Here is a 22,216-nt window from a genome sequence, read left to right as displayed (position 1 = left end):
ATGGAGCAGTCACTCAACAATGGCAGAAATAGACAAGCAGATTCCGAAATCTGTCAGCTCTACTTGATATTGAAATTCCAAGTTTCACTTCTGCTACTTTGTGGACAAAGAGGGCAATGATATTTATATATCACTGGTCAACTAACCAGTTAGCAGAGGTGAGGATAGCCTTGAGAAAGAGTGAGCATTGTGCCTGACCACCTCTTTACAAAAAGGATTGTGGTGTAGGAAACATATGACTTCAGACAAGTGAGATAAGAACCAGGTGAGGCATTGACAAACTGATCCACACTCACATGTGAGTTAGCTGACATGGACAGAGAGATCAAGATCTAAATAGTGCAAAATTGTTCATCAGTCAAGCTTCACAGAACACCTCTTAGTAAGCCAGAGCTTATATCGAACAGAGTTTAAGCATTGGATGAACTATGGAAGTGGCAGTCATGCGCCTTAAGCATGGAACAGAATGGAAAACCTGTGTGTACACTAAAGGCATACAAGCCTATAATCCTAGAAGGCCAGGTCTCAAGAACACCCAAAATTGGGTCTCAAAACACTTGCAGAAGATCTGGTGGGTCATAACTACACCCAGGAGGATACTCAGCTCACCAACTGGTTGGAAAAGAAGGTCATAGTTGTGGCAAGAAAAAATACTTCATTGCACAATGCCTATTCTAGGTGACAGAATTAAAGCTGAGCATTGGCAAAGGGAAAGCTGTCTTATGGAGTTAACATGTGAGAACTCCAGGTTAGTCAGGCAATGGCTACAGAATAAGACACTGAATCGGAGGCATATGAGCACAGTCTTCGTGACTGGAGCACAACTCACAGCCTGTCAGAAATGCAGTGCTCTGAACACAGGACAGGAATAGAGAAAGCTCTGAAAGTAAACCAGAAGCACTTTCTGAAGTATGCATGTGTAAACTAAAATAGCAAAAGTGATGCTGTAAAAAAGAAGAAGAACAAATTAATGGGAATTATAACAGAGAAGAATAAAATGATGTTAAAGCATGCAGAGATTCGGGGAAAATGGAGATCCACTGGCACGCACAGTAAAAAGAAAAATCAGTCCTCTACTGGAAGAATTCTGGGGGCGTACTGACAAAAGAGAAATTGCAGAAAAATATTTATAACGCTAAGGTAATAGCTGTTATTAAAGAAAAAACCTTTCTGGGGTTAGACTTGTTTAGATACACACCTACTTTAATGTTTCTCTGTTGCTATTGCATTTTGTGTGTACATCTGTCCGACAGATTTCATATGTACGCAACCTATCAATTCAGATATCACAAAAATGGCGTTTCAGCTGATTTTAAAAATAACTAGGAGGATGCTCCCCTAGATTAGTCTTCCTACAGTCAATGTTCAGATAATATATGCCTTCATCTCCCTGAAAATCTTGCAAGAAACCCTGTAGTCCTGTTACAGGAAGTAACATCTGGACTCTATGGAGCTAACGGTTCCGGTGCAATATCCTACCTCTGTTCTTGGAACTGGTGAAATTCACTGAATTATTAAAATACTGGTTTTTGCAACTACAACACAGTATGCAACAGGACAATATGTTCCCTGCTACTGTCTGATGCATGAGAGAACAAAACCAAGGAAATCCCACTGCAGAAGTGCAAGCCAGAGAGGAAAAGAGGCTATGTGGGTAGCCACCACCAATAGTCTGTGGGTGAGATATTTACCCAGGCTCAACTTCTTTTATTCTGGGTAAAAGGGCCAGAGCAGTATAAGGGGAAGAGGCCAAAAGTCCCAGGTCTGGCTGGGGGAAGAGTCAGGGAGTGTGGGAGATAGTGGTGAGTCTGCCTTCTGAAGACCCCCTTGCAAACCTTGGTATGAAGGATGTGGTGGAGAGGTTGGGGGTTGGCAGCGGTCTGTCAGGGGGGGTCTACATTTTGGGCAGCCCAGTAAGGGTGAAGTAACATAAACAGGAGTCTGGACTTGTCTAAATTATATGGAGGGAAGCAGAACAGTCCAGAATCAGGAGCGTACTAAAGTGGCTTAGCTCCCACTCCCCCAAGGCTGCAAGGTGCCCTCTTAGAGACAAAACGCAAAATCTCATCCTATCTGTCTACCTCTAACCTCTCCCAGAAAAACACAGGGCAGGGCTGGGAGTCAGGAACTGTTAGGATATAGATATTCAGGCCTGTCTGCAAAGGCCTGTACTCTAAGAATTTTGGTGTATTCTTATCACTTGGCTAGTTATAGAGGTATAACAGAAAGAATCAAAATCACTGTCTGCCAGCGTAAGGGCCTTCTCTTACTGTGACAGTCTGAGGCCCTGTTCTTAGGCTAAGGCTTTGGCTAAGCACCCGAGGCAACCATAAGCTGGAAAGTGAACGGTCACATCCTCACGTTCCAAACTAGTCACATTGAAAGAAGGTGCTATTGGGCTGTTAGGAATATAATCCTGTCCCGATAGTGCCTATCACCTCCAGAGAAAGGGAAGTGCCTAGAAAATGTAAAAGGAAACTTAGTTTGATAGCATCCTGTCTGGCAAGAACTCACTTATCAATAGCTGGGATGTGAAATCCTCACTTCTGTATTGTTTTGTCATTATAGTTCCCACTTTGCTATTGTTTGTCTGTATAATCTCTGTCTGGTTCTGTGATTGTTTCTGTCTGCTGTATAATTAATTTTGCTGGGTGTAAACTAATTAAGGTGGTGGGATATAATTGGTTACATAATCATGTTACAATATGTTAGGATTGGTTAGTTAAATTTCAGGAAAATGATTGGTTAAGGTATAGCTAAGCTGAACTCAAGTTTTACTATATAGTCTGCAGTCAATCAGGAAGGGTGGTGGGGGAGATGGGAACAGGGAATGGGGGTAAGGAAATTGGAATCATGTTTGGCTAAGGGCAGGAATGGGAACAAGGACACAGGTGTAAGGCTATGTGGTATCAGAGCTGGGAAGGAGGACACTAAGGAAGGAAACTGGAATCATGCTTGCTGGAAGTTCACCCCAATAAACATTGAATTGTTTGCATCTTTGGACTTCAGGTATTGTTGCTCTCTGTTCATGCGAGAAGGACCAGGGAAGTAAGTGGGTGAAGGAATAAGCCCCCGAACAGGAACCTGCTACCTATGTGTCATGTTTTTTCTCTCCAAACCATAGAAGTAAAGTCAGAAAGAAACATGGAAGTTAATAGTGTGTGCTTTTTAAGCTCCAGCAGAAAGGCATCCCAGAGTACAGGTGACAGTGCAGTAGTGAGTGGCACCGCAGCTGGTAAGTATGGAATGTTAATACTGTTATATAAAACATATGAGTCATATATGGCTATTGAAAACTTGCTAATCTCTGGTAGGAAAATAAGTGCTAATAGGTAGAGTGTTTATGAGACAAAAAATAAAAGCCCAGATGAAACTGTTTTACAATTACACTCAGCATTTAAATGAAACAAATGACTTTTTATCACTTCCAAAATTCTAGTTATGACTCACTGCCTTACATAAATTAAGCTGCACACAAAGGCTGGCTGAATGCATCTCTCTCAAGTGTACCTCATTCTGAGGGATGACTCATTTCAGTTCCAAGGTTACCTCTGTTCCATAAAGACTTGGTGTCCCCTCACTTTTACAGCTGAAGATGACTTCTAACAAAAACAGGGTCATCAAATGTAGAAGGAGTCATTTACGCTAAAGCAGACTGAAGCTCCCGAGTCGTAAACAGCGCATAACATGTCTCCTGCGGCTCTTTGCAGCACATATTAAAACGCTGTGTGATTTAATTATTAACCGGTCAGGATGCTTTAACTATGTTATTAACCAATTGTAGTTGATAAAATAGTAATAATACTTGGTCAGTCATTTTGCTGTGAGAAGAATATATATCTATATAAAAATGAAATATTTCCCATCATACTGTTTAAATACGAATACATAGTACTATAGTAAATGAAACAATGAATTCACGCTACTAGGGCTCTTTGGGTAATGTTGATTGCTAATTTGGCTCCTGAACCACTGAGGTCTGAGTATCACTGCACTAAAGGAACGAGCCCGACAGCATGTAAAGTTTCCTGCATGAATAATTTTCTCTCCCCCTCATTCTGGTTCTTTGCCACATACTCTCCTACATTTGGGCCTTCACAGGCTGAGACATGACTGAATGATCTAGGAAATGGATAAGAACATAAGAATGGCCGTATTGGGTCAGACCAAAGGTCCATCTAGCCCAGTATCCTGTCTTCTAACAGTGGCCAATGCCAGGTGCCCCAGAGGGAATGAACAGAACAGGTAATCATCAAGTGATCCATCCCCTGTCACCCATTCCCAGCTTCTGGCAAACAGAGGCTATGGACACCATCCCTGCCCATGCTGGCTAAAACCACTCATGGACCTATCCTCCATGAACTTATCTAGTTCTTTTTTGAACATTGTTATAGTCTTGGCCTTCACAACATCCTTTGGCAAGGTGTTCCACGGGTTGACTGTGCATTGTGTGAAGAAATACTTCCTTTTCTTTGTTTTAAACCTGCTGCCTATTAATTTCATTTGGTGACCCCTAGTTCTTGTGTTATGAGAAGGAGTAACTAACACTTCCTTATTTACTTTCTCCACACCCGTCATGATTTTATAGACCTCTGTCATATCCCCCTTTAGTTGTCTCTCAACCACATCAATACAAAGTAGTTTCTATTCATTCAGAAAGTAAGGAAGCATTTGCCAAAATTTTCATCCATCCCTACAATGTACTGATGAATTTTATAAGCCAGTTCTTCAACTGGTTGTAAATTGGCATAGCTCTATTAACTTCCGTAAAACTATGTTGTTTTGCATCGGCTGAGGATCTGGCCCTGTATGTGTACAATTTTACATAGTTATCACATAAAATACTATATTAAAATCAGAACAACAAAATATGATCCTAATTCATTCCTTCTCAATGTAAGCAAGGTTTAATGTATCCTCAGTAGGGACTTACACTAGTTTAACTAGATTGATTTAATCAATCTAGTTGAACCAGTGCATCTTTCTAACACAAGACAAGGTCTCAGTCTATAACTATAAACAGGTTAGGGCAAGGACTTCAGAATGAAATGCTGGCTCCATGGCAAATCTCTCACTGACTTCAATGGGGACAGGACCTCACCGTTATCTTAATCTGTAAAGCACCCTCCACATGTTTTTACATCCTGGGCTCAGTCCAGCAAGTAATTTAATTATAAATTTAACTTCATTCCCACATAAACTAATGCAATTATTCAATTGCTTAAAGTATATTGTCTGATTGGGGCCTCTATAATCAACACATATTCCAAATGACATATCAGTTCCATCTCAAAATATCTAAGGATAAACTGCTTGGAATAGGACTTTTCCCAATATTTAGCAAGACTGATTAGTTTTCTAAAAGCTGTGTTCTTATCAAGAGAAGGGTATTATTACCTGCAGTGTAAGGTAATCAGCTAAAATCTGGATAGGATGGTATGAATCAGACAAACCATTGACTATTGGGATTGAGGCTTCTTTCGCCAACAGGTCCAGATCAGATTGTTTATAAACTCGGGCCAAGACTGCATTTGTCATGCTAGACAGCACCCTACGGTAAAGCAAAAGATATCAAAGTCAAACATCATAAATATATTGCTTCTTTATTCTTCAATGTGCAATGTATAAATATTAATAAGTGGTGGTAATGAATAAATTTTTTCCAGTTGCCTGAATAATATACGATGTCTGAATAATCCACTAAAATGCAGACATTTAACAAGCTGTAAGAAGTAAAAGGAAATTATTGCTCCACACACAATCCCATTCAATGATTTTCTATTTCATTTTTGATTGTCACTAAAGCAGAACTAATGATGCAACATTAATAAATGTGCAGGTAATAGAGGCGATTGTTTGACAATACAAAATGACAGGGATTCGATAACTCAGAAAGATGTAAAGAACAACAGTACCATCCTAATGTGTAACATATATAAATAATTCTATTTTGTGACACACACAGTAACACTATTAAAGTGGCATCAAAGTTCTAAATTAAACTACAGGGATAAAGATATTTAGCATACATCACTGAAACTCTAGCTACAGCTCATGGTGTTGTGCCTTGGAAGTGGGGGTTCACAGAGGAGTATGGAATGAGAGCACTGCATTTTCTATATCATATGGATAATTTTAGGTGAATCTAGCATGAAATCAGAGGCTTAGCTTTGCAATTCTGTGCTTTTGTGGAAGTAATCAGGCCCTCAGATATAATGATTTTGAAGTATTTTGTATGTTCTAATGTTTTCTCATAGCATCTTAAAACTAAAGGCAAAACTGAACAGAAGGGTATGGAACTGTGACACAGAGGCTATTGGTGGTTCATTACTCTGTCAGCAATTCTTGTCAGGCTTGGCTCACTCACTGCACCTTCCACAGTTGTCATGATCTGTACCTAAAAAGTGTCGTGTAAGGTATCATACACAAAGTGGTTTCACACTGGTCCGGAAAATCATTGTGAGGTGTATGTACAGGATATGTACAAACAGTTATAAATATGCACTAGAATTAGATTCTTTAAATGTGTTTGGCAAGCAGTACATAGGCCTAGTCTGCCCTAAAAAAGGGAATGTGTATTTGCTTGTCTGCCCAGCCTGGTTGTCTGTCAGAGACAATGATGCTACATTTACATAAGAGGTAAACAAAGCCATCAAGCTGGGGAGATAGCCTCTTAACTATCACAACAGGGGCAGCAGACTGCAAAAGTGAACATGGTCTCAGCTCCCTGGTGGACACAGCAAGCTGAGCTCCCAGCAAGGCTTCCTGGCTCTTGAAGTAGGCTCAATGAACTTTGGGAGGATATAAGGATAGAGAAAAAACCATTCTGGCATCTTTCACCTGAAGAGACAAAGGAACTGAGGACTCTAAGATCCGTGAAGGGTTCTGGCCAGCTATGCTGGAAAAGAGACTTCGTGAGAAACGCTTCTTTGAACAAGAGAGTCTAATTAGTTAAATCAGGTTTTAGTCATAGAAGCATATTTTTATTTTTGTTTGCATGTAACCTTTCTATCTTTATTCCTTATACTTGGTATCACTTAAACCTATGTCCTTTTCTTAAATGAACTTGTTTTACTTTTACTATAAACCAATTCAGTGCAGGGTGTGTTAACTCAAGTTAAATTAAGAGGCTGCAGTGTAATGTCTCTTTAAAGGAGGAACAAACTTAATAACTTCTGCAAGGGTTCAGTGAGAGGGCTGGACACTGCAGGGCAGATGTTTCTGGGGAAATCTGGGACTGGCAGGGTGTTGGGGTCACTCTGCAAAAAGTAACTGAGCAGTGGGAGCCAGGGTGTTACCTGCTGACGTTAGGGCTGGGCACCCCAGCAGCATAGCATTTAAGGCACCCAGAGTTGCAGGGTAGGTGGTGACACAATCCCGTATTGGTCTTGATTGAACCCTAAAATGTCACAGGAATGCTCTTACAATTGGTGGATTGCTGACCTGCCATGATGGATTCTTACATCTCCTCTGGAAAGATAGGTCCCAGTGTCAGAGTCCTTACACGGGCAAGTCTCCCATTGAAGTCAATTATATTGTTGTTACAACTGAAGTCAAACATTCTTTATTCAGATAAGATTCCCATTAAGGGAGTTAATTCTCTTTACTGAAGTGCCTTTGCAGATTAAATTGTTGATGCCACCTATACAGGTAAAGAGGAAGAACTGAACAGAATAACCTGTATGGTTGCTATTTGTACCATTATTTTTTTCTAGCTAACACGTTATAAAGGTGTGACTTTTGTTTAATCTACCTTGGATGCGTGTTTGGGGAAAATGTAGTTTTATCCAAACTCGTCATCGTATGACTGATAAAGAGCTTCAAGAAGATAGATCCCTTTCAATGTACAGTAGCTACAGGGAACTCAGCCATAACATGGCCTGATGCTAGATTTCTTGCCTAACCTGTTGAAAAGGTAGCCACTGAAGTGAATACTGGAATCAGTGAATACTGACCATGTGCCTTATGATTAAGGTATCACTTTTTGTAACCCTGACTCATGTCACAGAACTGGAGCCAGGAAATAAAGGCCAGTCTCTTACCAGCATTACTGTGTCACACATACCTTTGTTATACTACTAGAAAGTCCAACTGAGAACTGAAGGTCCTGTTAGAATCTAGACCAGACTGAAGTCACTAGGAAGCTGAAGCTGGCCTGAGAGGAGACCAGGCTCACCCATGGCTGAATCGGGCTGAAGCTAATTTGAAAGAAATAGCCTACAGCTGGGTTTGCCCAGAAAGGGAGACCCGGACTAAATCAGAGTGATCTTGAGAGAAGCTGGAGCCCATTAGGGTATCTGTGAGTTTCTGAAGACAATCGGAGGGACAAGGCCCTGCATCCTGGGGCTGATTACCAGTGGTTACCCTGTATCTGGGAAAGTTACCAAGATTCCTATGTTGATGCTAACTCAATGTAACGCTTATGATATTTGGGAGTTTTGAGATGTCTGGTGTTTTTCATAAGGCCCCCAGGTCCTGCAGACATGTGATTATGTGTGACTCTCAACTTTAATTTAAAAAAAATTTCTAGCCCTGATGGGTGTGGAGGAAAGCTTGAAAATGTGACCCAAGTGCACCTTAAAGCCTCAAAAGGCAAAGAAAAATAACTCCATGGTTATTTTTTAAAAGTCTTGTAATTTTAAAGCTAATTTCGAGATTTGGGAGCACTGGGTGTGGCAATAGTGCAGACTCATGTAACAGCTCCCAAAGATTCAAGGAGACAGCGAAGTGTTTCTATCCAAAATGTATATCCCTATTGTTTAAAAGTGTTTATTGAATAATTGGTTTAATCTTCTAATTCAACGCTACCAAGTCACTAGCGGGGTTGTTAAAATGGCTTTGGGGCATATTTGTTCTTGTATAAGTGGTGGGTAGGTCAAGGGTGCAAGCCTATCCCTTACAAATGTAGGAATTGACTCCTGCTCATCTCCGTGGACTGTCAGGTTTAACAACTGACTGCTTCAATGCCAGTGCTGCAGCTCAGCACCTGTGCTGTCGTGATGTGTGATGACCTGTATTGATGTCACAGTAGAACAACATGGCATAGCAGGTACATGGAATGCTGGCAGCGTTTCCATTTTCCTGATGGACCGGACATACTAAGCAGCAGTGAAAATGTTAAAGACTCTTCATAGGCTAGAACTCTGTTATTGTGTAAGTGTATGTCTTTAAGAGCTATTACATAGCACAGAGGAGCTCTGTTAACTTATTATAAGTCCAAATTATAAGTCACTAAAATGTGTTCTCAGTGGAAACACTGACAAACACTGACCTGCAACGAGGCTGTATTTTAACTATAATAAAACCTGTGGGCCTTTTACAGCCCTCTATCCCCTTTACATTAAGCTCAGCCTCCACTATTTCTAAGCCTTTAGAGCCCTAGGTATGAAGCTGTAATTATTTGAAATACTCTCCAGACTTGTTAAAACTCCAGTATTCCTTGTTTTTTATTGTCTGTTTGTTTTCATGCTCCTTGAACCAGGCTTCTATATTGGTATCTACCTATATGCTAATAATGCTAGGGAGGTCACTCACAATATTTCATTGGTTCTTTGTGTGAATGGATCAGTCCTGCTCCTGGGGAAGTCAAAAAGGATTTTGCTATTGACTTTATTCAGAGCAGGAGCAGGCCCACTGTACTGATCAGAACATCTTTGTTAAGTCGAGCAGCTTGCCTGCCAGGTCAGTAAATGACCAACAGACTCCAAACTAAATACAGGGTCTGTGTTTTTTCTGTGCGGTATTGCCTGGGGATGGCTTTCTTTTAAGTGGTGGGGGGTACTCTCCCTGGTAAGTCTCACCCTTTTCCCCCTGTCCCTGGAACCAGTTGCTAACAGCAAAGTCTAAACTCCTCATCTTCCCTGCTAAACCATCCTCTCTTCCTCCCTCTGTCACCTTTGGCAACTTCCCTACCCTCCCTGTCAGTTTGGTTTGCAGGCTGGAGGCCACCCACCACTTCCCTCTTTCCATTGACCCCCTACCTTCATGCTGCCACCACATCCTGCCCTTCTCCAAAATCCATCCATTCCTTAAGCAAAAAGAAAAAAAAGCCCCGCTCTAAACAATTCTCACTTGAATTACTGCAACTTTTCTTCTCTGGCATCATGGACCCTCACCTCATTCCATCCAAAGTGCAGCTGCAAATACCTTTGCTCTGACCACATCCAGTCGCTCTTTAAATCCCCTCACCTTTGCCTTGATCAAATGTGGTCTTCACATTCCAGCTTTGGCAAATATCTCCCAGCTGCCACTGTGATTTTTGTGTCCATTTGATCCCCTTTCCCTCTCTCAAGGCTGTCAACAATTTCCTGCTGCTTGCTTTTCAAACCCTCTTAAATGGTGCGTTCTCACTTTACTGCTAGCCAGTGAGAAACCAGCAGGCAGGAAGGGGCTGGGAGAACAGTGCTCTCTCGAGCTGGGGGAGGAGCTCTCCCTCTGCCTTTAATAGAGCAGGGGAAGTTGTCCCCCTTCTGTTGTAATACTTCCCTGTCCCTAATGTCCCTGGAGTTACACCAGGGATGAATGTGGTCTGGTGAGTTTGGATGGCCTACCTGGATATAACAATAGCTGCTCTAGCAGCTTCATTTGAGGCAACATTCTTAGGTGTAGAAAGAAAGTCACTTTGGGAAAATGAGGTTGAATCCCATTGTAGCATTTGAATTCAAACAGAAGGGAGATGAAGTAGGACTGAACAAAGGAACAACCCAGAGATGGAACCTGAGACTGTACTCTGCCTCCCTGACAGCTTAGGCTGCCTCTCTCTGCAGCTTCCATCATTCAATGGGTGTTAGAAACCTACACGTATAGCTACCAAAGCAAGCCATTGGGTGGTGCTTTAAGTAAAACATGTTAACATGAATTACAATTAATGCATATTCTGGTGTCTTCAATATCCAGTCTGAAGAGACTGCAAGCCTGACTTTCTATCATCACCGCCCCATATCCACTCTCCTTCAACTGATGAAGGTGGAAAAGGACACTCTAAAATGACCAAAAGTTTGGTCTTTTTCTATGTTTTCCTTGGATTTCATTGCAGAGGGAAAAGCAATGCAGTATTGAGAAACCATCACTCCAGCTAACAACTGCAAAGAACACAGTCAGCAGGAGAGAGAAAATCACAGCTTGCTGATTATGTTTCTTGAATTGAGCTTGACAAGCCTGAGGTTGTGTGTCTTTCGATGGAGCAGAAAGGACCTTTCGAAAGGTACTAACCTTGGAGCATCTGAGCCCTGACACATTAATCTTAAACTACAGAGGGGCTTCTTAGAAAGCAGCACAATACTCCAGATTGTATGAGTCATTAATAAAGGCTTAATGGGGAGCGAGGCAAAGTGACAGCATCTGCAAGAAATAGCCTCCCACTTCTGTGGTTTTAAAAGCTCTGGTCAACTTCCTGTAGAATGGGCTGGGCGGGGGGGAATCCAAGGGCTCAATTCACCCCTACTGGATGGAAAAAATGCAAAAAGGTGACAAGTGAATTTTTTGCAAACTGCAAAAATGTGGAGAATTTTGGGTGCCTTTGAAATTTCATGGAAAATAATACTTGGGGAGTCTAAAATCATGCAAAAAGTTATTGGCAACCTGGTGTGTTTATTTCACAACATTTTCTCACCAATTTCAGCCAGATCTAGCACTTTCACATATGTAAAACAATCCCATGATATTTTACCAACCGTGCTGTATCTGTGAGACTCTCGTTAATGCCCAAATGTATATCCTGGGTTGTAAGGAAACAAGGATGTCCCCCAAGGAGAGCAAACCCTGCAAAGATTAAAAACAAAACACAATCTGAATGGTTACAACTTGAGATTTAAAAATAAATCCTAGAGAACAGGTATTTGCAACAACAGCAGCAGTAAGGAAGGCACCCCCTTGTTTAGGACATTTAATGCCAGACTTCACAAAACAATGCTAAATACACACTAGGGTGAAATCAATTCAAGTTCAGACAGCCCTCCTAAAGGCCTTTAGACACCACTTCAAACCTATGTTCAAGGCAAAATCCATGCAAGTTCATGCATGGTAATATCACTGAATCCCCACATTAAGGGCTGGGTTATTCTTTTCTCACACTAGTTTATAGCCACTGATCTTATGAAGGTACAAATCTGTGTAAATCTAGTTTAAGGGAGAGTTTATAGCCACTGATCTGAGTGAAGGTACATATTTGTGTAAATCTAGTTTAAGGGAGATTAGGACCAGGCCCTATGGATGAAATTCACTCCTGTACAGGCACAAAGCCTATGCACCATTTTAAGTGGGACTTAAGTAGAATCATAGAAGGTTAGGGTTGGAAGGGACCTCAGGAGGTCATCTAGTCCAACCCCCTGCTTGAAGCAGGACCAACCCCAATTTTTGCCCCAAATCCTTAAATGGCCTCCTCAAGGATTGAACTCACAACCCTGGGTTTAGCAGGCCAATGCTCAAACCACTGAGCTCTCCCAAGTACTGGGGCTCTGCACTGATGTGAATTTTACCTTACGGGCCAGATCCTGGCCTCTGTTCTGCCTGCTTTTCACTGCTCCAGTGTGTGATAACAGCTATCTTATGGAGTTGGTTGAGAATTATCCCAACATAAGGAGAAATAGCCCTATGCCACCTGCCTTCCCAGCCTCCGCGTAGAGGGCATGTTAGGCACAGTCTGGGTGGGGGAGGCCTGGCTGGAGTGTTGCCATGGGGGCTGTTGCACATGGGCATAATTTAGCACCACTCTGACAATGTTCTAAATGATATGCTTGAGGGAGCACAAGGCTGGTTTAAAGCCGTATTTGTGCCCCAACTGCTCAGATGCAGTGACTAGCTCTGGTGCAACTGAAGGTCTGGGCCTAAGGGTTTAAACTGGGCTTAAGTGGCCTTGTGAGGCTCCCTCTGCACTGGGGTAAATTTCATCCACTAGAGCAGTGATTCTCAAACTAGGGCTGCCACTTATTCAGGGAAAGCCCCTCTTGGGCTGGGATGGTTTGTTTACCTGCCGCGTCCGCAGGTTCGGCCGATCGCGGCTCCCACTGGCCGCGGTTCGCTGCTCCAAGCCAATGGGGGCTGCAGAAAGGGCGGCCAGCACGTCCCTTGGCCTGTGCCACTTCCCACAGCCCCCATTGGCCTGGAGCAGTGAACCGCGGCCAGTGGGAGTCGCGATCAGCCGAACCTGCGGACACAGCAAGTAAACAAACTGTCCCGGCCCTCCAGGGGCTTTCCCTGAATAAGCGGTGGCCCTAGTTTGAGAACCACTGCACTAGAGAACAGTTCTTCCCTGGCAGGAGAATGGACTGGGTGATCTAGCAGGTCTTCCCATCTCCCATTTTGATTATAGGAAGTAACCAAACAAACCCTAGTATCATCATAGCATCCCACAGGCAGATCCCCATTATCATGGTAATTTGCTATCCTCTGGAGCAGAAAACACATCTTCAGTAGTTTAAAGGGGAGCATGAATCAGTGTTCATGTCACGCTCCCGCTCAGTACCTGGCCTGGGCAGGGGAAGCTAAGGATCCAACCCAGTGGACCAAATTTGGTGATGAATCCTGGTCATGTGCCACCTGAGGCACATTGCACATATGCTAAGTAGGAGCAGTTTAAACACAGCATTTTCTGGAAATAAGCTGACATTGTTTTTCATTTGGGGTGAAGAGAGGACCACATAAACTACAGGAGTGTTTAGAATCTTTTGTCTGGGAAGCTGTGATCCAAAAGGTGCTGGGCAACTGTAGCTTTGTTAAACCTCAAGGAAGTTTAAAGTAGATCAGCTTTGTTCTCACCAGCAGATAGCACTGCAGGCATTTCCATTACTACAGCTTTTCACATGTGCTTTTGCAAGCATATTAAATATTAAAAGAATAACACCACAACTATTGTTCTTTACAAATGATTGATCTTGGGGTGAATATTAGTAGCTAAAATGAAACAACTATTGTGAGGACCCGAGCTCATGCTGGAAAGCAGAGACAGGTAATGAAGCCATGCACATGCTTCTCACTGTGGCCAGTTTTAAAAAGGAAACAAAGAGGTGTGTGTAGGAGGCAAAGCATATGTCCATAGAGCAACGTGTGCCTTTTGTAAAATATACACTTCAGTGAGATTTCGTGGCACATAACTCAGAGCAGAACGTGTCCCTGTAGGTCCCACAAATCCCTCTCCTTAAAATCACTCAACATCTAGCAGTATGGCTTACCCCTTAAAGGGCTGAAAGGCCATGGGCTACCCAACCCTGATTACTAAAGATGCAGCCCTTTATGGAATCAGGTAGTTTCCTATAAAAGGCAGCAGGTGGATGGAGTGAAGGGGAGAAAGTTCATGAAATAAGAAAGGTCCTTGTAGGAAAGTACTGGATTGATACCGGGGGTTTGGAAGGTACAGGCTAGAGCTGACAGAAGAATGAAGCCTTGGCCAGAGGGCTGAACTCCAGTCAGAAAGATGGGGATTGACAGCTTTGGGTGGAGTAGACTGGGACAGAGGAAGAGTTCTGTGTGTAGCAAAAGAACAAGGGCGAATACCGTATTGACTTTTGTGTTATGGTTATGGACTTTATCTGGGGGATTTTGAGGATTGCTTGAACCATTCTGTTATTAAACCAGCCCTTGGTGGTTAACCAAAAGAGAGATTATGTGGTGTTCTTAAGGGGCCTGTGAAAGGGGGCTTACAGAGTAGCGTGCCTACAAAGTGACCCCTACCTATGAGGGAGCACTCAGTAAAATGACCACCCGGTTACAAACTCCTATAAAAAGTTATCTGGGGGCTTGTTACAAAATGAGATGTCAAGGCTGGACATCCATGGAGCACATTCCATGAAGTGTGGTGGAAGAGGTTTGAATACTCCCCAGCCTGGTGCAAACAGACTTCAGAAACAGTGGTTGTTTTTGTTGCCTTATATAGAATTCACCTATGCAATCCATTTCTACTAAGATTATGAATAATTGGTGCAGAGAGTTGTGCACGCCTATCATTGTAGAGTCATGGGCTGAGATCCTCACCCACACACCTCAACAGCTTGGTTCTATCATGGAGGCCCTGAGGAATAATCTCTCTGAGTGGCCAATTTCCTCATTGCTCTTCCACTTCTGCTGTGAGCTGGCTGGCACTGCCTGACAGAATTTGGCATGTAGTGTAGAAAATGAATTTTAAAGATTTAAAATTAAAAGCTCTACTTAGCAGCAATTAGGGCAGTGGTTCTCAACTGTGGTCCATCACTTGTTCAGGGAAAGGCTCTGGTGCGCCAGGCTGGTTTGTTTACCTGCTGCGTCCGCAGATTCGGCCGATGGTGGCTCCCACTGGCCGCGGTTCGCCACTCCAGGCCAATGGGGGCTGTGGGAAGTGGCACGGGCCGAGGGATGTGGTGGCTGCCCTTCCCGCAGCTCCCATTGGCCTGGAGCAGTGAACCGTGGCCAGTGGGAGCCGCAATTGGCCGAACCTACGGACATGGCAGGTAAACAAACCGGCCCGGTGCGCCAGGGGCTTTCCCTGAACAATCAGTGGACCACAGTTGAGAACCACTGAATTAGAGGAACATTCAGCACTAATATTAGGCTGAAGTCTGAAACCTAATGAATATTTTTAAGGATAGCTTTGGAAGAGGATAACAAGGTACCAAAGTAATCTGCCTTAGTAGTATAGCCAGTTCAGACAGAATCCACTAGTGGGCACTCTAAATGCCAGGTAGTGTATTCCCTGATATGTTTCACTCATTCTTTAGGATGATGTAAAATGATGTAACTTTGTGTGAATATAAGTACGTGGTGTGTTTATACCATTATGGACCTCACTTTTCTTTCACACTGGTGTGAATTGGGAGTAACTCCTTTGTAGTTGATAGTGGTATTCCACTATAGAGGAATCAGGCCCCGGGTCTCATGACATGAAAGAATATATCTGAAGTTGCCCTCAACGTTGAGTATTAGTTGTGTGTCCCTCCCCTATTTCAAACTTGCAGCATATTGTCCATATTTCAGTGTCTGTAGAATGGCCTGATTTACTACCAGTCAGTTCACTGATATTTAAGTGCAGTTACAACTGGAGAGGCAAGACATGACTGAGAGGCGGCATGATTTATGCCAGATATAATGGAAACATAGAATGGCATTCACCTTTATACCATGACAGAGAGGAAGCTTTATTTTACAGCCAATATATAACCATGTGGAATGCACTTTTTTCAACATACAAGGACTATGTGTATGTTTACACAGAATGAGTATGGGACTGTAACTGCAAACAGATGACCTTTCCCACTGTAATAGGAAGTGATAGTAATAAATTTGGTAGGTTCTGAAAAAATGGGTTTATTTTACAAACACTGAAAGTTATTGACGATTCTTAATTTACACTAATAGTTTTAATCTGAATAAGATGCTAAAATAATACATGTACTAGAAATCTTGAGTGTATCAAATTAACATCAAGATTGTATTTGTTCAAAAGAACACCATTTCTCCATTACATTTCAAATCCTATCAGAATAATGAGTTAGAAATAATACATGGTGGAAGAACTACAAATGTAAAATATGCTCTCATATAGCATTGCAAATTAACATGTATTTATTTTTTTAAGAACTGAGTTCTTTACAGATATGAGAATGGCAGGATCTCTCTCTCTCTTTTTTTCTTTTTTTTTTTAACATTTCCACAATGTTAACACACTCTTAGGTATTGCACTGTGCAATAGTGAAATACAGTCATTTCCAGCTCAATTGTCCACCAGCTTAATGGAGTGTTATAATGTTTGCTTACGCAAATTCATGAGGACAGATTATCAAAGCCTTGGCCCAAACGTGACCTTTTTCAAGACCTCAGGGTGATTTGTGCCTGAGAAATGCCATTAGAGATAATGTGTGCCTCTGAAGTCTTGCAAATAACCAGTGTAGGCCTCACTTACACTTTAGAAAATTGGTAGGAAATGAATTTATTTCACAACAAAGGAGTGTGAGGCATTTGTTCTGATTGCAGAGGAAGCTGCCATTTCTTCTTAAATAGCAGCTGGGATGTACAGAATTACCATGGAGGTGGAGGGAGGGGGAATACATGAATCTGCTGTGGAAGTCAGATCTTAGAAGCAAAGGGCAACATGATGTCTGTATCTGTCCTAGACAGAGGAGGGGGTGCAGGGAACAGTCTGACAGGTGCCTGGTGCACAAGTGCAGGAAACTGACACTAGGTGGCTCTATGAGGTCTGATGTATAAGGGGGAAGGCTGACCTTAAAGGGAGTTGTCGGTACATTGGTGCGGGGTTGAAACTAGGGTGACCAATAGGGACAGTCCCGATATTTGGGGCTTTTTCTTATATAGGCGCCTATTACCCCTCACCCCCTGTCCCGATTTTTCACACTTGCTGTCTGGTCACCCTAGCTGAAACCCCTCTGAAGCTATGCTGATTGTGATCTGGAAGAAGGAGTAGAGAGGGGCATGAAGTCAGCAGGAAGACACAGGACCTCCATACAGACACCTGTGGTGCCTCAAATTGCTTAAGATTCATATGTATATTGGGGGAATCTTCAGACTTGAGAGCAGAATAGTCTGCTCCTTCCTCCCCTTCTTCCTATGTTCTCTCTTCCTTCTTACAGAGAAATCTGGATGAACCTCAGTGAGAGAGGCCTTACAAAATTACCTGTCCCTTACATGGGACAATTCTACTTGAGGGAGGTTGGGCCCAGTACAGTTTACTTCAGGGTAAATGTGGGAGCAAAGATTTCCTCACCTGGTGGGTATAAATATCTCCATAAAGAGAACACCAAACCTAAATGATTTCTTGGATGCAACGTTAGAATGGTTAGGTCTGTGCAAAAACATTATGGGCCCAATCCTGAAAAAACGTAAGCATCTGCTAAGAACATGAGTAGTTATGTAGGTGTTTATTCTTTTAGCATCCACGTCTACAGTGCCTAGTATTATTAGGCCAGTATCCCTGTTCCTCCATCCCATCAAGTTTTGTTTCTCTAGAGGTAGTCATGGGGTTTTTCTTTTTTCTCTAATTTAAATCAAGATGTTGCTATGATTCTCAGTCTAAACCCATACTCTGAGGGCTTGTCTACATGAAGCCTGAGGGTGCAGCAAACCAGTGTGTGAATGGACATTGCACTAGCTTTCTAGTTGTAGGGATCTTGCTGCCACTCACTAAAAATTCCATATCATGCTCTGGCATACCACTGTGTCAAACAACAGTACGTCAAAGCACACTGCGGAACTTGTAGTGCACAGTAGCAGGGTCTACATGGTGACTTAACACATAGCAGCCTTGTGTTCACATCCTGGCTTACTGCACACTAAATTTCCATGTAGACAAGCCTTGAGACTGACAACAGTTATGCATAGTAAATTAGAAAGATGTTAGTTATGACAGCCTGTGCAGGATTAAAGTGGTTTTATTTCTAAAATGAGTGCAGGGAAAGCATACAGCTAGCTAATATGGCATGAAGCTTACATCATGAAAACCTTCTGCTTCCTGTTGTTTTATTTCAGTTCTAACTTGTTTAGAGTTGACCCTGGGAGATTTTAGTGACCAAAGAGATGTTCCTGTAGTATTAATGAGGCATAACGGAACAAGACACTGCTCATACTGTCCAGTAAACTACCATTCTCCTCAGACTTGAGTTTCATCCTTGCTGCTCGCCAACCTCAGATGTCTTCTAAGTAGAAACTGCTAACTACATGATTAAGTAATGGTTTCATGATATGGACAAATGTACTCTGCAGAGAAAGTATTTATTATAACATGGTTTTGTCTAGATTTACCTGTTTCTGTGGATACTCTTGTTCGGGTACTTCTTTTCTCAAAAATCATGGCTAAAGATTTTCCTTGCAACAGAGGCAAATACTGAAAAACAAGAATGGAAGGGGATTTGGAAAACTGTTCACTCATTGTCCATTATCTAATATTTTCTTCACAGTTTAATGGCTGCAGGAAACTAATAATAAAAGCAGAAATTGTATCCGTTCTAATCCCCTGCCCCGCCAAAGCAGTCACTAGCATTGGGAAGAGTTTGGGAGAAACAGAAAGTTCTAGGGGCAAAAAGCATCTACATTTTTTTGTTTTGTTATTTTAAACAAATGAGAGAGATCTCTGACTCTTATCTTGCTCCCACACTACATGCAGAATAATGCTCCTATTCCTGCAAACCTTTACTTCTGCATGTAGCCCAACTGAAAATCACTGGGAATATCCAATAACAGGGAATTAGATAAGGGGTACACACCTTTGAACAGCATAAATCCCCTACTTCATCCAAAGAACAACACTTTGCCTTTTATTGGCTGGCCCTTCATTTGATGTAAACAATTTACACTAATTAAGAGTTGAAGTGGTTGTTTAGGACAAGCCAGTTTAGTTGCTGATTCACATGATCTTGTATGACAATCTCGATTTGATGAGCTGAGTGACTGAACAAGCAAAGTGGATTTTAATTGAAATTTTACATACCTCTCCCTTGTCCTTTATTCTTTGTTTCAAATCTGATGCTGTCCACAGCAAATACTTTATTTCTTCTGTTGTGTAATTTTGCAGAGTTAGGAGGTCGCGACCTTTCAGATTAACATTAGTTTGAGTTGCTTGCCCAGACCTACACCAAAAACAGGCTGTTTGTCATTGGGTATTAATTTATTGCGCATGCTAAAGCTAACGTACAACCAGCTAAATCTCTTTCACTACCATCATTTGATGCAGTGAGATAACCTTCATGGAATGTGATAATTAGTTTGTGACTTTTCATCTCACACAGCCACAACACTGCGTTGTTCGCTATATTAATCACCATTTTAACCATCTCTCTTATTATCTTCAATGAAACTGATTTTGTTTCTTATAACTTCTAATATTTGTATCTGGGTTATATAATCAAATAAATCCAAATGTAGAAAACCACTCAGGGTCTGGTTAAACACTTAAGGCTGCATTGTAGCTTGTTTTGAACAGAGGTGCAAAGAGTTGGGGCAAGATGGCTCCTTGTGCTCTTTTTCCCAATCCCAACTTTGGGGTGCTGGCCCAGGACTGCTCACATGGATATAAATAATGTTTGATTTGTGAACCACATGCACAAATTTTCAAATTCGTTTCCAGAAACTGATATTGCCAATAAGAGAAACCAGCAACTCATTGCTCAATATTTGATGAAGGGAGTAGGTTTGAGGGCTCATTCCAGAACCAGATGAAATGGAATGTTTATAGTCTCCCACAGAAGTGACACTGCAAAGTTCATATTATCTTACATGGCACATGACTTGATCAAACAGCAGAGTAAAGCCAATATTCCTATAACCTTAAACCGAATAATGGAGACTGATAGGTAATTTAACCCTTTCTCTGCTAAACAGGGACTGATTATATCTGCAACCCTCTTTATTATAACACAACTTGCACTTCACTAGTACTAAAGCTTAGAAGGTCCTAAGCCAAGTATGTCTTTCTCATTAATTGCAGTGACTTTAATTAGATCAGAGTCAAAACACCAAGAAGAATAAAAGAATAAATGAATGGAGTTAGTGGGATTTTATTTGCAAATACTTCCAACTCCAGTCCATTCCTGAGTTCAGCCTCAAGCCAATGCTCAGTTGAAACTGCTTCCAGCTGACAGGTCTCTGAGGCCAGGAATTTCAGACAAAAAAATCCCCAGGAGTGCTACTAGCAGTTGAGCTGAATGGGAGCACCAGTGCCATATGAAGCTCTCGAGGCTTCTGCTGTCTTTTTACCATCATGTCAAACTAGTGGGACTCTTTTTCTACCATCCTCCTGGCACAGGCAAGCCATGGAACTCTGCACACACGAGGTTCCAGACCTTACAGTTGTGGTACCACACACAGTCACTGCAGTTCTTAAATCTTCATGTGCAAATACGACAGATCTCAGTCCGTCACATGTTCAACCCAAGAAGCAGTAGTTCTCCCTATAACTGAAAATATCCATTCTAAACACTGTTTTATTACTGACCCCTTTAAAAATGTTTGCTCCACCAGGTAAATTCTGTCCTCAGCTCTTTTGGTGCAGGGGGCTTCATTGCAATGGAAATGATGCAGTTGCTGCACAAGCAGGGGCAGGATGTGGGGCAGTTGTCTTGCGTGACATAAAGCCCAGCCTATCAGGATTCACTATATGCTCTCATGCAGAGGGGTGGTGGGCTGCAGGGAGGTGCTGGATCACCACTGGATCCACCGCTAAGCTAACCTGGTTCTTATCCCCAGGGGCAAGGAAAACTATCCCCAAAGAGGCTATTCTAGCCATTAAAGATGTATGCTGCAACCTTGCTCCCACTGAAGTCAATTGCAGAACACCCATGGATGTCAGTGGGTGGAGGATCTAGCACAAAAAGAGATTCCGCCAACGTTGGCACAGGAATGTCAATTGAAAACTTTCCTATTTAAAATGATTCAGAAGATTCAAAAAGATTTCTACCTGGTCAGAAGTGGTTAGTACTGTGCACTAGCATCTGGGCCTGATCCTGCATTCATTCTGCACATTCACACACAACATCAGGGAGTTTTGCATATGAAATAACTACAGCATCAGACTGGATTGTTCCCCCCCCCCAAAAAAGTGACACCTGTTTCAGGGGATATGTATAGCATAGAGACAAGGAATAAGAGTAGCCTTATGACCGTATTTACCAAAGGGAAAATGGGACACTATGTGGGGCTAGCCCGAGCGCCCCCCAACCTCCATGGGTCTGGCCTGAGCATTCACCCGAGTGCCCTACTCCCCGCACACTGGGATGGCTCAAGCACCCATTCACGCACAGGGCTGGCATAACTGCTTGCGAGCCTTGTCTGCCCCCTCAGCGCAAGGCTGGGGCTGGCATGGCTGCTCGCTCGAGCCCTACCTCCCCCTGTATGGGGCTGGCATCGCTGCTCATCCCCTCACATATTCATCTGCACCCTGCTTTTTTGACAAAAGGGGGCATTTGTCCCATTTGCTCTTGCCAACTTACAGGGCTTAAAAAAGGGACCGTTGTGGGATTCATAAAGGTTTATGTGCTTGGCAACATTCAGGGCACACCCGGAGTGTTGTGCTGGACCTGTGCACACACAGCTCCTTTCAAGGGCATCAACCTTGGAATCTCGACAAGATGACATGAACCGTAGGAAGCCTCTCAGGACTGGGCTCAAGGCCTGAGAGCAAGGAATGCAGTAAATAGAAATTGGTAAATAAGAATGTTAAACAAAGCCAGTGTATTCCTTTTATCTGTTGGAGAATGTAATGCGCGGGGGGAGAGAGAGAATAAAGGGGAAGGTGGAAAGCTGA

General features: G+C 42.5%; 1 protein-coding gene across 1 annotated transcript in view; it reads right to left on the bottom strand.

The window, feature by feature from the left end:
• OTC (ornithine transcarbamylase) overlaps positions 1-22,216 on the bottom strand; it is a 38,364-nt gene that overhangs the window by 12,830 nt on the left and 3,318 nt on the right. Inside the window, exons 2-5 of the mRNA XM_007064270.3 lie at positions 19,406-19,544; positions 18,721-18,802; positions 11,673-11,760; positions 5,398-5,551 (exon numbers count right to left, since the gene is read on the bottom strand). Coding sequence (XP_007064332.2) covers positions 5,398-5,551; positions 11,673-11,760; positions 18,721-18,802; positions 19,406-19,544 — 463 coding nt within the window. The remainder of the gene's footprint in view (positions 1-5,397; positions 5,552-11,672; positions 11,761-18,720; positions 18,803-19,405; positions 19,545-22,216) is intronic.

This window comes from Chelonia mydas, chromosome 1, assembly GCF_015237465.2.
Source record: "Chelonia mydas isolate rCheMyd1 chromosome 1, rCheMyd1.pri.v2, whole genome shotgun sequence".
Taxonomy (NCBI): Eukaryota; Metazoa; Chordata; order Testudines; family Cheloniidae; genus Chelonia; species Chelonia mydas.
This window is presented reverse-complemented; position numbering and strand designations above follow the sequence as displayed.